Source organism: Pygocentrus nattereri, chromosome 22, assembly GCF_015220715.1.
Source record: "Pygocentrus nattereri isolate fPygNat1 chromosome 22, fPygNat1.pri, whole genome shotgun sequence".
Taxonomy (NCBI): Eukaryota; Metazoa; Chordata; class Actinopteri; order Characiformes; family Serrasalmidae; genus Pygocentrus; species Pygocentrus nattereri.
The window spans coordinates 25,451,476-25,468,599 of NC_051232.1; the positions used below are offsets into that span (position 1 = coordinate 25,451,476).

Consider the following 17,124-nt stretch of genomic DNA (forward strand, 5'->3'; position numbering starts at 1 on the left):
TGGGTAGAGGCACAACCTGGGAATCTCAAAGACAAATGGCCAAACATAAATAAATAAAGCAGCGTCTCTCTGGAGGGCCTGCGGCTTGCCGGTATCGGTAACGTTTCAACCCGAAGGTTGTTGGGGTCAAGCGCTGCTTTAGGGCCCTCTTTTGTGTGTCGTCATCCGGAAAGATGGTAAAAACAAAGACAAATGCTTAAAAAAAAGCAAAGCTGCTCCGTAGGCCCTGTGGCTCACTGGTCAAGCTGACGCGTCTGCAACCGGAAGGTTGTTGGTTCAAGCCCTGCTTTAGTGCTTCCTTTTTTGTGTCGTCATTGGGCAAGATGGCAAAAACAAAGAGAAATGTTTAAAAAAAAAAAGGAAGCTTCTCCGTAAGCCCTGTGGCTCGCTGGTCTAGCTGATGTAGCTACAACCGAAAGGTTGTTGGTTCAAACCCCACTTTAGCCCTTGCTTTTGCGCGTCGTCGTTGAGAATGATGGCAAAAACAAAGACAAATGTTAAAAAAAAAAAAAACGAAAACCCTCGTGAGATCCTGTGGCTCGCTGGAAGACGCCACGCCTCGAAGATCAGGAGGTTATCGGTTCATATCCCGATCAGGATCCTTCTGTCACAGCGGTGGTGGTGAAACACATACACAGGGTGAAGGGTGCATGGTGTGTGAAGAAGGCCAGAGGGTGCAACCCAAGAACCAGGGGGGAAGGTATACCCGTCTTCCCCCCTGGGGCCCAGGAGAGAGGACAAGAAGGGGTTATGCAGAATTTTGCTGGGAAAAAAGTGTGGACAAAAATCTTGCCCCTGGCTCCACTTTTGCTTCAAGAATGTAAAATACTTATTGGGCCCCTTAGTCCTCCAGACTTGAACCCACAACCTCCCATATCTGAGGGCAAGGCCTTTCCCACTAAGCCACCAAGCTTAGCACCCTTTTTTGTGGGGGGGGGGTTGTCTTGAAGATTCCAAGACACGCACAAAAATCTCATTTGTGCGTCTAAACATGCATCTTCTCGTGACTGAAGCCGACGAAGGCCAGAACGTAATTTGAGAAATGTGTGCTGGTAGTCTGTGCTGAACCCAAGTGTTCCTAATGCTTTAACAGGTGGCCGATTCGAAACGCATCCCATGGTTTTCTAATGGGATCTAGACGTGTGCTCTCTACAGGAAACCAGTCAGACCAGAAGTCTCATTTCAGAAAAATGAGTCTAGGTAAACACAAGTATGGAATTCAGTACAGAAAAGCTGTGTGTGGACGAGGTGTGGATGCTCCATGGAGATCATCATGACGATGACTCGGTACGGCGACAGGCCTATAGGCCGACACGCCGGCGCTCCTGCCCTTCCTCGGGCAGCAGGAGCTTCGGGAGCCGCACCGCCCTCTGCAGAGCTTTCGGCCCGATGCCAGGAAGTGGCGGAGCCTGTTCGAATGCGTGTAGGACGTTCTGAGATGCGGGGATTCGTGCCGAGAGGCGCCGTTACAGTCCACGTCGGCTCCTCTGAGACGTCGACGCCGAGGAGCTGCCGACCCTCTCTAGAGAGTCTCCGTCGACGGTGTCAGGAAGCTGGACACCCTCTGCGTAGGCCTCCCCGTTGGCCGACGCTCGCGGCGTCATCCGCGAACTTGACGGCGCCGTTGGAGCCGCGTGTGGCCGAGCGCTCGCGGCTGTACGGGGAGCGCGAGAGAGGGCCGAGCGCACGGCCCCGAGGAGCTCCGGCGTGTCGTGTTAGAAGAGGCACAACCTGGGAATCTCAAAGACAAATGGACAAATAAATAAAGCCGCGTCTCTCCGGAGGGCCTGCGCCTTGCCGGCACCAGTGACGTTTCTACAACCCGAAGGTTGTTGGGGTCAAGCGCCGCTTTAGGACCATCTTTTGCGTGTCGTCATCCGGAAAGATGGTAAAAACAAAGACAAATGCTTAAAAAAAAAACCCGAAGCTACCCCACAGGCCCTGCGGCTCACTGGTCTAGGTTGTTGGTTCAAGCCCCCCTTCCTTTTGCCTGTTGTCTTCGGGAAAGATGGTAAAAACAGACAAATGTTTAAAAAAGAAAGGAATATTCTCCGTTAGCCCTGTGACTCGCTGGTCTAAATGATGTGTCTAAAACTGAAAGGTTGTTGGGTCAAACCCCGCTTTAATAAACAGAATGACGAAAGAAGAAACCCGTAAACACGCTACCTGATTAGCTCGGCTCGGCTAGCTCGGCTAACGCCGCCTCCGGCTGAGTGGAGCTGTGGGAGCGGATCTCGGCAGGTTTCGTGCTCGGCCGCTGATAATAACGCTTTTTTCTGTAGTCCGTGCTAAATGAACTCAGATGACCGCTCGGACGCGGTCTGTTCCTCGCGCGTGCTGCCCCGGTTCTCCTCTGTCCTTCTAAACTGAACCTCTTGGTGGTGTTTTTCCTGCTGGAGCTGCTTTTCTTTATTTGGTCAGTCTTTTAAACGTAACCGCGCGTTATTAGTTTCTGAACTGATAAGCTCGGGATATATTTTACTCTATAAAAACTGAAGTAGCAAAGTATTTCATTAAAACTTAACTCAAGAGTAAAAGTACTATAATTCTACTCAAAAAGTACAGTTACAGGGAAAACTACTCAATTACAGTAACGAGAGTAAATGTAATTCGTTACTTATGCCTCTGGATATGAGGTGATACAAGGTCACACTTCCGGTCCATTTTCTGCCAGCCAAGCATGCCACAACCAGTGATGCCAACTCTTCAGTAAGGAAAGTCGCTATTGGCTGTCCGAAAAGTCGCTAGAAGTCGCCAAATGACGTCATCGCCTAATTTGCATAATCTATGTTTTTGAAGCTGAAGCTGAAGAGGTGCTGGGTATGTATGGTGTGAAAGACAGAAATGCAGAAGGTCAGATGGTTGTAGATTTGGCAAAGAGAATGGAAATGGCTGTGGTGAACACGTATTTTCAGAAGAGGGAAGAACACAGGGTGACATACAAGAGTGGAGGGAGGTGCACACAGGTGGATTATATCCTTAGCAGGAGATGCCACCTAAAGGAGATTGTAAAGTGGTACCAGGGGAAAGTGTAGCAAGGCAGCATAGCAAAGAAGAGGAAGAGAGTGAAGACAGAGCCAAAGATTAGATGGTGGAAGCTGAAGGAGGAGGATGGTTGCAGGCAGTTCAGGGAAAAATTGCAACAGGCCCTTGTGGGCAGTGAGGAGCTACCTGAGGACTGGGAAACTACAGCTAAGGTGGTGAGAGAAACTGGCAAAAATGTGTTGGGTGTTTCATGTGGTCACAGGAAAGAAGACAACGAAAGTTGGTGGTGGAATGAGGAAGTCCAGGAGAGTATTCAGAAAAAGAAGGCAGCTAAGAAAAAGTGGGATAACCAGAGAGATGAAGGAAGTAGGCAGGAGTACTGTGAGGCTAGTCGCATAGCAAAAAGAATGGTGGCAAAGGCAAAGGCTCAGGCCTATGATGAGCTGTATGAGAGGCTGGACAGTAAAGAAGGAGTAAAGGACTTGAATCGTTTGGCTAAACAGAGAGATAGAGCTGGAAAGGATGTACAGCAGAGCAGGTTAGGCTGATAAAGGATAGAGAGGGAAATGTACTAGTGAGTGAACAGAGAGTGTTGAGTAGATGGAAGGAGTACTTTGAAGAACTAATGAATGAGGAAAACGAGAGAGAGGAGGATAATGGGGGAGAGATAGTGGATCAGGAAGTGCAGAGAATTGGTAAGGTGGAAGTGAGGGCAGCTTCAAAAAGGATGAAGAATGGAAAGGCAGTTGGTCCAGATGACATACCTGTGGAGGTATGGAGATGTTTAGGAGAGAAGGCAGTGGACTTTTTAACCAGGTTGTTTAACAAATCCTGGAGAGTGAGAGGATGCCTGATGAGTGGAGAATCAGTGTATTGGTCCCCATTTCTAAGAACAAGGGTGATGTGCAGAGCTGCAGTAACTACAGAGGTATAAAGTTGATGAGCCACACCATGAAGGTATGGGAAAGAGTTGTTGAAACAAGGCTAAGGCGAAACCAAAGCAGTTTGGTTTCATGCCCAGAAAGAGTACCACAGATACAATTTTTGAGGTCAGGCAGGAGGCTCCATGGACCATGATGTTTGCAGATGACATTGTAATCTGTGGTGAGAGTAGAGAGCAGGTGGAAGAGAATCTGGAGAGGTGGAGGTTTGCACTGGAGAGGAGAGGAATGAAGGTCAGTAGAGACAAGACGGAATACATGTGTGTGAATGAGAGGGAGGCAGGTGGAAAGGTGAAGATGCAAGGAGTAGAGGTTGTAAAGGTGGATGACTTCAAATATCTTGGGTCAACCATCCAGAGCAATGGACAGTGTAGAAAAGAGGCGAAGAAGAGGATGGAAGGAGTGGGTGGAGACGGATGTCAGGGCTGATGTGTGACAGAAGGATAGCAGCAAGAGTGAAAGGGAAGGTTTACAAGACAGTAGTGTGTCCTGCTATGATGTATGGTTTGGAGACTGTGGCTCTGTCTAAAAGACAGGAGGCTGAGCTGGAGGTGCCGGAGATGAAGACGCTGAGATTTTCGTTGGGAGTGACAAGGATGGACAAGATTAGAAATGAGCAGATCAGAGGGACAGTGAAGGTGGAGCAGTTTGGAGAGAGGCCAGGTTGAGATGGTTTGGACATGTGTTGAGGAGGAATAGTGGATATATTGGGCAAAGAATGTTGGAGATGGAGCTGCTCAGCTGTCATTAGTTAACATTAATTAGTTCATTTCTCACAGGGACCACCAGTGAGAAACCTGCTCCATGTGAGTAGAAGGATGGAGCAGGTGAGGCTTTTAGTTCAGTTTAAAATTTGCTCCAATTCATAACAAAGGATCATGTTTAACATACGTCATAATTTTCTGTTTATACCTTTCTTTTGTAATGTTGTATAAACTAGCGCCATAGGGCTTTGCCTCCGTCTTCTCTATTCCGCTTTTTACTTCCTGCCCTCCATCTGGATTTTATACATGATCAGAATCATGTGTCTGTAGACAATGTATTAGAGGCTGTAGTACATCTAGTTCTCTCTATAATTTGTTTCCTTCTTAATCAATAATCAGGACTACCGAGTAGGTATTATTTGGGAGGTGGTTTCCTTCTCAGCACTGTGGTGATATTGACGTGGTATTCATATGTTATTGAGGGTTGTGGTGGTACAAGTGGATCAGAAACAGCAATGCTGCTGGAGTTTTAAACAGCGTGTCCAATTATATACCTAATTTGTTAGACCTTTTAGAGATAAAGTTAGAGATGTGTGCTCACCTGTTGCTGCCCAGTTTGTTAGTTACCCTAGTCCTTCATCAGTGTCCACAGGACATTGCCCACAGGATGCTGTAGGCTGGATGTTTATTCTCAGTCCAGCTGATTCACTTAAGTGTTTAAAGACCCAGACAACACTAGGGTGTGACACCTATATTACCAGTATCACTGCAGTACAGAGAATGATCCACCACCCAAATAATACCTGCTCTGTGGTGCTCCTGTGGGGGTCCTGACCGTTGAAGAACAAGGTCAAAGGGAGCTAACAAATTAGACGGAGAAACAGATGGACTACAATCTGTAATTGTAGAACTACAGGGTGAAACTATATGGTACGTGGAGCTGATAAAATGGACAATGCATTTTAATACAACGTAGCTGTAAGGAAAGTGGTCAATGAGTGTATACATATGATCAAGCACAATGCTGTACTACACACTCTACTTTTAGTTTGTGGTTTTCTTTAACACCTGTTTATTGGTGTACAGTAATTGTTACTTATATACTTGCTATTCCACCCATTTTGTTTGTGCAAGTTCCATATATTTTTGTAAGAAAATTAAAGCAGTTGTTTCCCAACGATTTCTAGTGTTGTCTTTGAAATCCATGCATGCATACAGGTGAAAACAGGTGAGCTTTAAAAATTGACTTAAATAAAGCAGTGTGGTGCATACTGGCTTAATACCTGATAATGCACATAATGTTCCTAAAACTGCACCAGACTACTGATTGTTCAGCTATGTCCAATAAGTCACTTTTGAAAACAAAACAAAATTAAAATGATTCAACCTTGATTCACAACACTGACTCAACCATGAATAAACTAAAAATGACGGACAGGGTGCTTGACATACGGGCCGTAACATGGCCGGTGTAGGGTAAGTAAGTGGTATGGCCCTTATCTAGCAAACACCTGGCCCATTTAAGGTGAAGGTGAAGTTAAGTTTTTTGGCCTTGATTTGGTCCAGGTGTGCCCAATGTAAGCATTGACTAAATTTACTTGGCCCATGTACAGTGAACCTGTGGCTGAGTTGAGGCTGCCAGACTTACCCTGAGACAATGGCATACATCATAATTGAATGTGCAGATGTGGGCCACATTAGGGCCAAAAACTCATTGCTATCTGGGTAGTTTTAATGAGAGCTGTTATTAGCACAACTCAACATTTCACGCTGACTGTCAGTACAGCATTTTGATGAGAGTGTAACTGCTCAGCTGTTATTAATTAGCACAGTATGCAAAATATCTCAAACACCAGTCTAGATTTTTTATAGTATTTTCTCCGTTCAGAGAGAATCAAAAGCATACAATGACAACATACAATTCCATGCACGTGTTAGTTTCCAATTAAATATCCTTTCTTACATCTTGTGACCTCTCTGTCTTTTTTATTCTTTAAAAATCCCCACCCCCCCTCTTTTTGACATTCTATAAAAGTAAACAAATAACTATATACATTAAAGATGCCTGGGGGTAAAAAATAAATAAAAGGGATACAAAAATCAATTAATTAAAATAAACTTGAATAAAATGAAACAAATAAATAATTAACTGCCAGGAAAAAGGGTGGGGGCTACTCACTCACTCACATTGTATCTCTACAAAACTTTGGTTTTACAGACTTCATATAGTTGACCCATTTTAACCATAATTTTATAAACTGTGTCGTCTTCATCGAAATTCTAATCTAAATATACTTTTCAGGACTTTGCGTAACTCTATCCAAAAATGTCTTAATATTGATTCCCAAAATACACTATATTGCCAAAAGTATTCACTCACAGGTGTATAAATCCAAGCCCCTAGGCCTGCAGACTGCTTCTACAAACATTAGTGAAAGAATGGGTCGCTCTCAGGAGCTCAGTGAATTCCAGCGTGGTGCCGTGATCGGACGCCACCTGTGCAACAAATCCAGTCGTGAAATTTCCTCACTACTAAATATTCCACAACTGTCAGTGGTATTATTACAAAGTGGAAGTGATTGGGAATGACAGCAACTCAGCCACAAAGTGGTAGGCTACGTGAAATGACAGCGGGGTCAGCGGATGCTGAGGCACATAGTGCATAGAGCTCACTAACTTTCTGCAGAGCCAACAGACCTACAGACTTCCAAACTTCATATGGCCTTCCAATTAGCTCAAGAACTGTGTAGAGAGCTTCATGGAATAGGTTTCCATGGCCAAGCAGCTGCATCCAAAACCTACCATAGCGTTATGCAAAGCATTGAATGCAGTGGTGTAAAGCGCCGCCACTGGACTCTTTAAGTATAAAGTATAAGTGTAAAATTTGTTGGAGGGGGGATTATGGCGTGGGGTTGTGTTTCAGGAGTTGGGCTCGGGCCCTTAGTTCCAGTGAAAGAAACTCTTAATGCTTCAGCACCAAGAGATTCTGGACAATTTCATGCTCCCAACTTTGTGGGAACAGTTCCAACATGACCAGTGCACAAAGCATGGTCCATAAAGACTTGGATAAGTGAGTTTGGTGTGAAGGAACTTGACTGGCCTGCACAGAGTCCTGACCTCAACCCGATAGAACACCATTGGGATGAATTACAGCCGAGACTGCGAGCCAGGCCTTCTCGTCCAACATCAGTGTCTGACCTCACAAATGTGCTTCTGGAAGAATGGTCAAAAATTCCCATAAACACACTCCTCAACATTGTGGAAAGCCTTCCCAGAAGAGTTGAAGCTGTTATAGCTGCAAAGGGTGGGCCGACATCATATTAGACCCTATGGATTAAGAACGGGATGTCACTCAAGTTCATATGCGTGTGAAGGCAGACAAGTGAATACAATTTTGGCAATATAGTGTACATGCATGTGAGTACTAGATAAGACGACATCAGACCGGGACTGGACACGACGGTTCTAGCCTCAACTGACAGTAAAGTGAGAACTGAACCAGGTGATGTTGCTAGCTGGGTAGGCTAGTAATGTGTAGCTGAGTTGAAAACAGATGATCAGCTTTTTTCCTGCTTATCTTAATTCCACTGATTTTTCAAAGTGTCTACATAACTCAGTGGTCGTGATGTATACAGAGTACTTGGCCTGAGAGGCCTGATGTGAAGTGGTTTGTTCTTACAGAGTCCGATTACTTAACAGTGGTGGTGATATGAACCAGGGGTCACCACGACTACAACACAAATATAACCATACACAAGGCTTCTCATAAACCGGCTCTGGAGATACATCAGAGGACTTGTTGAGAGGAGACGCCGAGCCGGTTTATGAGGAGCCATGGCTACTTCCAATTCTCCCCGTTATAACAAATACAGGACTGCTAAACAGCAGAGGGCGCTCGCGAGTGAATGGGAGTGAATGGAGCTCAACTTATTTTTTAAATTAAAAAGTTACGTTTCTTAAGTTTGTCAAAGCTTTTTTTCGTAGTGTGCCTCGTCTGATTTTTGACTCGTTTATATTCATTTATTTGCTTGTTTATTTGTTTGATTGATTCTTTTAAAGCACGTTGCGAGAAATTGTATAAAAAAAGAAAAAAAGAAACAGGTATAAGTACAAGTACTTTTATTTTGAAATGTGTGCCGCACGGTGGCACGTTGCTTTGGTCGCTCGCTGTTCATGAAGTAGCAGTTGGCAGCTCTGTTTTGTTCACGCTATTACTCATTTAAGACCGAAGCTCTGTCGGATAAACGCTTTTTAAAAACCCATTACTGTTAGGAGCCGTGCTAGGTTTTGCTAGAAAGAAAACAGTCTATTCTGAGAGCTGCAGTCTGTCTGTGTTGTGTTACGCGAAGTAACCTAAAGCACTGACCAGCCGTGAACCAGCCACTGCGCTTGAGCTGCATCAGCGTTTGTTATTCCTGGGGAAATGCCAACGTGCTGGCTTGTTAGTGAAGATGACAGACACAAACCCATTCAGCTTCCTCACCAGCAAGCTCTGATTTTGGGTCGAGGGCCAGAAACTAAGATTAAGGACCAGAAGTGCTCCAGAAATCAAGGTAACATGTCTCTTCAGAAATTACAGGTTGTTTACAGGTGCTATAAACTACAAACCAAGTCCATTAGGCTCCATTACAAAAGATTGTTCTTCGAGGGTTCTTTAGTAAAGGAAATTATTCTTTTTAGAACCAGGAGTCCTGTGTAGAACCGTTTGTGTGCTTAAATGGTTCTTGCATGGTGAAATGTAGTTCTTCACAGTTGTGGAGAATGTGTTATGTAAGGTTCTTTATATAACCCTTTTGAAAATGGTTCTCTGTGGCACCTAAAAGGGTATTTCTGTTGTTACCAACTGTCCATCATCATAACAGAACCCTTTTTGGCGCTGTAGAGAACCTTTTTCAAAAAGGATGTACATAGAACCATATACAACACATTCACCATCAATCTGAACAGTGATTTGCACCATGCAAAGAACCATTTAAGCATGAAATTGTTGGGTATAGAATTCTCCACCAGTCAGAACCTACATGCTGTGAGGGATAAAGTAGCTTAAAATGATCTTTAATCATTTAAATTGAGTAAAAGTAGCTGTCAAAAGAGAAAATATGTGAATAAATAGATAAATTGAAAGTAGGGACGCTGTGCAAAATGTGAATAAAGATAGACTGTAATGATATGCAAAAAAAAAAAGGGTGCAGTCGTGTGCTGGAGGTTAGGGAACTGGCCCTGTGACCGGAAGGTTGCTGGTTCCATCCCCAGCGCTGACAGTACGTGACTGAGGTGCCCTTGAGCAAGACGCCTAACCCCCAATTGCTCCTCGGGCGCAGTGGATAGGGCTGCCCACCACTCTGGGCAAGTGTGCTCACTGCCCCGTAGTGTGTGTTTGCTCCCTGGCATGTATGTGGTGTTTCACTGCACGGATGGGTTAAATGCGGAGGTGAAATTTCCCCATTGTGGAACTAATAAGTATAAAAAAAAATTAAACATCACATAATTTCTATATTTAACTGAAAATAGTACAAAAACAACATATCAGATGTTTCATAAAAGTTGGGACAGGGCCATGTTTACCTTTTCTTCCAACAACAGTCTAAGCGTTTGGGAACTGAGGAGACATTGCTGTAGTTTTGAAAGTGAAATGTTTTCCATTCTTACTTCATCTAGGATTTCAGCTGCTCAACAGCTCCTTTTATTTATTTATTTATTTACTTATTTATTTATTTATTTCCATTTCATAGTTCATCAAATATTTTCAATTGGAGGCACCTGGACTCTTTTGCTATAGGGCCATGTTGTTGTAATATGTGCAGAATGTGTTTGCCATTTTCTTGCTTAAATAAGCAAGCACTTTCCTGGAAAAGCTGTCAGCTGGATGGCAGCATACAGGCAAAACCTGTAAATATTGTTCAATATTTAGTGGTGCACGTTTTAGTAAATTGTAGTAAACACAATCACATAAATATCCCGAGCGGACCAAAAGAAAGTTATAGGATATGGGCTGTACTTTTGGTGTACTTATCGTAATACTCTTACCTTCCAAAGAATTTGTATTATACATATGTAATGTCAGGGATAGTAGGCCCTGTAACACTAGTTGCTTTAGTTTTCACTATGACTAGTGGTTGATGAGCTCAGTCATCTTGTTTAATGCCAGTTTGGTCTGTGGGTGTCCTAGCAAGTCATGATCATATTACCTTTCTGCACCCTCACAGTTGAACTGAGAGCAGATTGCAATCGAGGATTTATCATTGTGAAGCAGGTTAGTATTTGTGCTTAGCCATTTTTGCATATAAAGCCTATGAAAACAGCTTCCATTAACATATTTTTATACGTATTAAGCTGTAATATAATAATGAAACGTAGGAACTCTTACTAATGTTGTGGTTGTATTGTTTTACAGTTAGGTACCAACCCTACCAATGTGGAAAATGTCATTGTGGGTAAAGGCAATCAGGTAAATTGGTAAGTCCAGTGGCTGGGATTTATTTGTGCCACTGGCCTGTGCAGTTAGATACCTTCAAACATGACACATATTTTATGTCCACTTGTATGTCCTAACACAGTGTCCTTTATTCTTCAGAGTTGTGTGTGGTCTAATCCAATTGTAATATTTTAACAACATGAAAAATGCTTGACTTGCTCATACATCATCAAAATCATTGTCAACATTAAAAATAATTGTAATAAAATCACAAAATGTTGATGGTGATGATAAAAAAATAATAGCTGCGAAATGGTAGGTTGGAATATAGTATCATATATAAAATGTAATTGGAAATGTGAATTGAAATGTACTGGATGTTAGTCTTTAAATTGTGAAGTAGGTATAAATAGAAATCAGCCTGACCGTCCGGCTTGCCATCATGACAGATTTAGCAGTCCGTAAAGAATGCGCTTGCTCATAATATAGTGTTTCATGACTGGGCAGATTTTTTTAATTAGTCTACTCGGTGCTTCCCTATTTTTTACATGTGTGCTTTATGTAAGTGACATGTATATGGAGGCAAATTGGGACGTGCCATTTGCAAACAATCAAGGTGCTAGTGGTACAATAGTGCGGACTTTTCAGTTGTGCAGTAGGTTTGATTTTGTCAGTTGTGTCTGTTCTTCATTAGTGTCGGTTTGTTAGCTGTGCTGATTTATCAGTTGTATTTATTTGTGAATAATATTGATTTTGCTACTTGTACTAGTTAATGAGTAATGAGTCTGTTTGTCAGTAGTTTCGATTTTGTTAGTTGTGCTGATTAGTCAGTTGTGTCCTGAATTTCACTGAATTGTTAGCCTGTATATTCTCTCTGTTTTCGTGTAATGAAATATAGGAAATAAACGAATAATAGTTTCAGTATTCGGATACTGGCAGCTCGGACTGTATTCGCACACCCCACACATCGATTCATCAGTTGTGCCGATTCGTCATTTGTCAGTACAGTTTCCTCAGTTTGACAGTTCATCAGTTGTGTTGATTCCTCAGTTGTTCTTATTGACCAGCTCTGCCTATTTGTCAGTTGTGCTTGTCGATCAGTTGTATGGATTCGTCAGTTGTCCGTATTTGTCAGTTGTGTTTATCAGTTGTGTTCATATCTCCTCTCATTTCAGCATCATACGACATTTTAATGAATCAGGTGTGGAGTGGGTCAGGCGTCATTCTGGGCACTCAAATTTGTGCTTGTTTCTATGCAACTTTGATGAATATGGGCCATTGTAGCAATGATATACACAGAAATATCCACTATGCTATTCAGTAACTGATACTGTTGTACAGGTTGCTGGCCGTAACAGCCTACCAACGGCATTTCCCTCACCTCTACAACCAGGTGCCTCTAAAGCCAGGACAGAAGCTCTGCATGGTCAACCAGCTTTATCCATACACAGTACGGTTTATTGAAGATGCATCCACATTTGGTTCTACTGGAGACGGAAACAAGCCAGTGAAAAGACCCTACCAGAAAGATTCTCATGGAGATGAAAAAGCGAAAGAGGGTCCAGCCTCTAAAATATCAACACCATCCCACACAGAAGAAGCATCATACGGTGCATCTGTGACAGAAAAAGCAACACCACAAAAGGCGGTGAGTTTCTTTTGAGCATTTTGCAAGTTTAAAGCTAATTTTTTCGTTTTTAACTGTACCAAATTACTTAAACTTGAACCACAGCATTCATTTTCTGTGTTGTTTCTATGTTTCTGTTGTTCAAGTACATTTTTACACTCTACTCGTATAAATTGAATGAAGCATTCAGCATCATTCTTCAATTGGCCTCTGTTTACTGCCTCTTCACAGACTTGTTGTTTTTAAGCTGAAATATATGAGCAGAAAAGGGCTAGGATATTAACATTAGCTGAGGCATCTTAATATCATATCTCTGATTACCTAAATGACTGGCTGCCGGAATAGCCAGCGCACCGACTCAGATTTGTAGACGCTGTGAGTATTAGTTGTATTTGCCTTGGTCATTTTGACAAACCACATGACCTGCTGAATTAAAAAAAAAATTTTTATTTGAATTTTTTTATATTTTCACAAATATCCACCATTAATAACAAAATGGAACTTATTTGGTCGAACATAACTCACTGCTTCTAATCACATTTTGCAGGAATTGGTCAGCTGTAGCATTAATGTTGCGGTAGCTTCAGGCTTAACCAAGGCCTGAAGAAGATGAAGGTGGATCAGCAGGATTGAATGATAAAAATCTTTGGCCCAGCTGACTGTATTGTGAAAAATGAAGATTGCTTCGCATCATTGACGGATGTAGTCACTTTCTGGCGAATCATATTTGGATCGAATAGTTAGGAGGTCAGAGATTTACACTTCTGTCATGAGAGTGAACAGTTGAAGTGTCTTCAGGATGTTTCGCACTGGTTGTCGACTGTTTACTGTCACTGTTGCTGTATCTGTGTAGTTTCACACCATGTCTCTGAACGTTCTTTTCCACAGGAACCTGCAGGGCATTGGAGTCAAGGTCTAAAAGTCTCAATGCAGGACCCAAAGATGCAGGTACGGTGCAAGACATGTTTAACTGTGCTCAGCAAGCTTAGATTGACCATTCAACCTGAATCGTTGAAGACAGCGATGGAAATCATTTAATAACACAAATTGAATGTTTCCCCATCACAACTAAGACAACTAAATAGTTTCTGCAGCCACGCTTACAGGACACTTGAGTACCACACATGGGAGCTGGAATCTGACAGAAAACATAAAATGTCTTTTGGGGCCATAGAGCTATTCCTTCTCAAATACCAGTAATATAAGGCAGTGTGGGTACAAACTAATGCAGGGGAAAATGTAATGCGTTATTTTATGTAGTAAAATAGTTTCAAGTAGAATGTGCTTTTGGTGACCTTCTCATATTCTTACAGCAAATTTACCTGCAGGTTTTCATAGCACTCTGACAAATATTTCTCAAGATTCACCCTGAAGACCTCTTCACCCCTTGCAGTAATTAAAGAGAGCAGTCCATATGACCACATATAAACTAACACTTCAGCTACTCATGAGGAAAATTGCAGCTTCTGCCACTTTTGGCACAAACAAAATGTTGGGTTGTGCCCTGCTGCCCACTAACAAGCTAATACATATTATATATATTATAGCTATAAATATTGTCAGTCATGACATTGTACATTATAGGTCAAGAAACTGCATTACATTATTAGGTAAGTTATTAAATTATTGTTTCAGTACATTTGAAGTGCACAATTTGAAGTTACTACATGCATCTATTTTTGTCTCCAGGTGTATAAAGATGAGAAGGTGGTGGTGATTAAGGATAAATACCCAAAGGCACGGTATCATTGGCTGGTGCTGCCATGGGAGTCGATCTCTAGTCTGAAAGCTCTGAGGGCGGACCACTGTGAGCTACTAAAACACATGCAGAAAGTGGGGGACAGGATGATAAAGCACTGCCCCGATGCACAGAAACTGCGCTTCCGCCAAGGCTATCATGCCATACCCAGTATGAGGTCAGTAAGGATCCTTCATTATTACATTTAGGGTATTTTAATGACTTTTGTTCTAGTAGTGAGTGATTAATGGGGAAGAAAAGGAACGCTTATTATCGTTTTCCCAAAAAAACGCGCATTGAAGCAATAAGTCATGAGTTACCACAGTTTAGGGATGTTTTAGGCAAGATACAAAGCAGAGTTCATTATTAATAAATCGACACAGTCAGTTTAGAATTCAGTTGCAGCTAAAAGCTTGGCTTAGATCAGTTAATCTATTCGTGTATCAGCGTGATCTGCTTTAATAAGGTTTAACAAGTCGGGACGGTTCACTGTTCTTACCTTTGCATTTGCAGTCATATTCACCTGCATGTGATCAGCCAAGACTTTGACTCTCCTTGTCTGAAGAACAAAAAACACTGGAATTCATTCACCACTGACTACTTCATCGACTCTCAGGGTGAGTGAGCTCTGTACAGTGTGTTAATAGAACCGTCACTTTGTTTCAGACTGAACCGGAAGTGTAAGTACTTCAAGAAGGCTGATTGAATGAATTGGAACTAAAATGTTGCTTAAAATGTAAAGTTATTTTTTCTTCACTCTGTGTTTAATGACAGGCATTGAAATCATTTCATTAATTCTTAAACATTCCTGATTTTGGATCCACACTTTGAAATCAAACACTCAACAAAAACATACAGAACGATTTCCTAAAGAGCTCTGATCACCAGTGAAGAAACAAATTTAGGGTATGGTTATATTTTATAAAATATATAATAAAATAACCTAATTCCAGGTTTGTGTTCCCACTGCAACAAACTGGTAATACATCTTCCAAAATAGCCATGACCCCATGAGTTACTGTGTCAAAAAATTAAATTGACACAATTTACCCCTTACCGTAAAATATAATGCTAGATATGCTTGGGGTCTGAAATTATGAGGCTGAGAAGTAATGGGTGCTTAGGCTGTTTTTATTTGGCATAGTTTGATTGAACACGGGCGTGTTGTTTACACAGTGGATGAAATCTTCCATTACTACTTTAATAGTCTCGTAGCTCCAGTGAAAAGCAGAAGAGGCCAATTTCAGACAGCAAACATGTCTTGGCTAAATAACTACATTTTAGGTCAAGGGAAAATGGAGTATATTAGATTTTTTGCCAAACTGTCATTTAGGCTGGAAGCATGAGTTGGTTTCCTCAATACTTTGTAGGCAAGCTTGTAAAGTCTATGTGAAGAAAGATGCCATTTTGATTCTAATATTAATTTCCTTTGTAGAAATCATTGCTAAGTTGGAGCGAGATGGAAAAGTGAGCGTGAAGGAAGGCATGGGTGAGCTGTTGAAGCTGCCGTTGTGTTGCCATGTTTGCCGCAAAGAGCAAGCTACAATACCGAAGCTGAAGGACCATCTCAAAACTCATTTGCTTTCCTGAAACTTTGCCAAGAAGTTCTTTTGAAAAGAAGAGAGCTGCACTGTATGTAGCTATACATAAATAATGGAGTGTTGTAAAGTAATGTGAAATTGCTTTATAGTTAAATGGTTCTGTACCTGTAATATTCTAGTAAGGCATTTAAGTGTTCCTAGTGTTTGGTTAGCATTGTTGCTCAGTATTCTGCTTTACGAAGTTTTTAAATAATAAGTTTGTAAATAATTGGACCCTTACTGCATTAAAATGTTTTCATTCACATTTTTTTCTTTGTCCCTAACACTTTAATTAACATACAGCAAGTACTGTTTTCAGCACAATATGGAACAAGTCAGGTTTCCTCCACTTAGTCAAAACAGCCATTAAGTTCAGGAGACCTTTCTGAGGAGATATAAAATAATCCATTTGCATTATGAAGGAGAAAGTCAGGAACATGAGGGGGGAAGTTTTCAAAACTGGAATTAATTTCTTTTAAAGATACAGGGAAAAGGGGATTCCATAAACCAGACCTTGTAGACCACAAAAACCGCATCTTTGAGAGGGGATAAAAACGAGCACCACTCTTTTTAATTTACTGAGAAAAGGAAAATCTTGTAAAGCAAACAAAACACTGATGGTTTCATAACAAAGGGCAAAGACAAAGGGAGAACATACTAAATATTGAAAAGTGATGGGGGGGGGGGCGGATCCATTGTCAAGGCTTATGTGCAATTGTGATTTTCCATGATGCTGAAAAAGGAACATCTTGCACTTAATGCTGTATTTGCTGAAAACTGAGTATCATACCAAAAATGCAGACATTTTTTATTGTTTTTAAAAACGTTGATGTACACAACTTTTTATTCATTTTCTTGTCCATTTGTATGCTTTTAAAATGAAAATGAGCATGTATTACATCCAGTAACAGAAGCCCCAGTTTCTGACAAAATGTGTCTGGTGCATCAAGTGTATTACCAGCTTATGTAGGCTTTTTTGTTCCTATATTACAAATACTTAAGTCCTAACCCACATTAACATTGAGAGTACATTAATTACTACAACTGTGGTGCTTTGGATCTTAGTTAAAAATGCCACTGATGTAGGCATTGACAGTAAGTACTTGACACAATGTCTCACTTTCTAATGGAAAT

At 41.6% G+C, this 17,124-nt stretch overlaps 1 protein-coding gene across 2 annotated transcripts; it reads left to right on the forward strand.

Annotated features, from left to right (window-relative positions):
* Nucleotides 1-8,773: 8,773 nt before the first annotated feature.
* aptx (aprataxin) lies at nucleotides 8,774-17,047 on the forward strand. 2 transcript variants are annotated; one of them, XM_037532998.1, is made up of 8 exons: nucleotides 8,774-9,183; nucleotides 10,837-10,883; nucleotides 11,025-11,086; nucleotides 12,387-12,693; nucleotides 13,561-13,620; nucleotides 14,362-14,588; nucleotides 14,924-15,027; nucleotides 15,846-17,047. In XM_037532998.1, exons 1-8 carry the CDS (start codon nucleotides 9,054-9,056, stop codon nucleotides 15,998-16,000), a joined length of 1,092 nt encoding a protein of 363 aa, XP_037388895.1. In that variant the 5' UTR covers nucleotides 8,774-9,053; the 3' UTR covers nucleotides 16,001-17,047. The 2 variants fall into 2 exon arrangements, with proteins under 2 accessions (XP_037388895.1, XP_017553051.2); XM_017697562.2 differs by having other exon boundaries at nucleotides 11,025-11,078; nucleotides 12,439-12,693.
* Nucleotides 17,048-17,124: the final 77 nt, after the last annotated feature.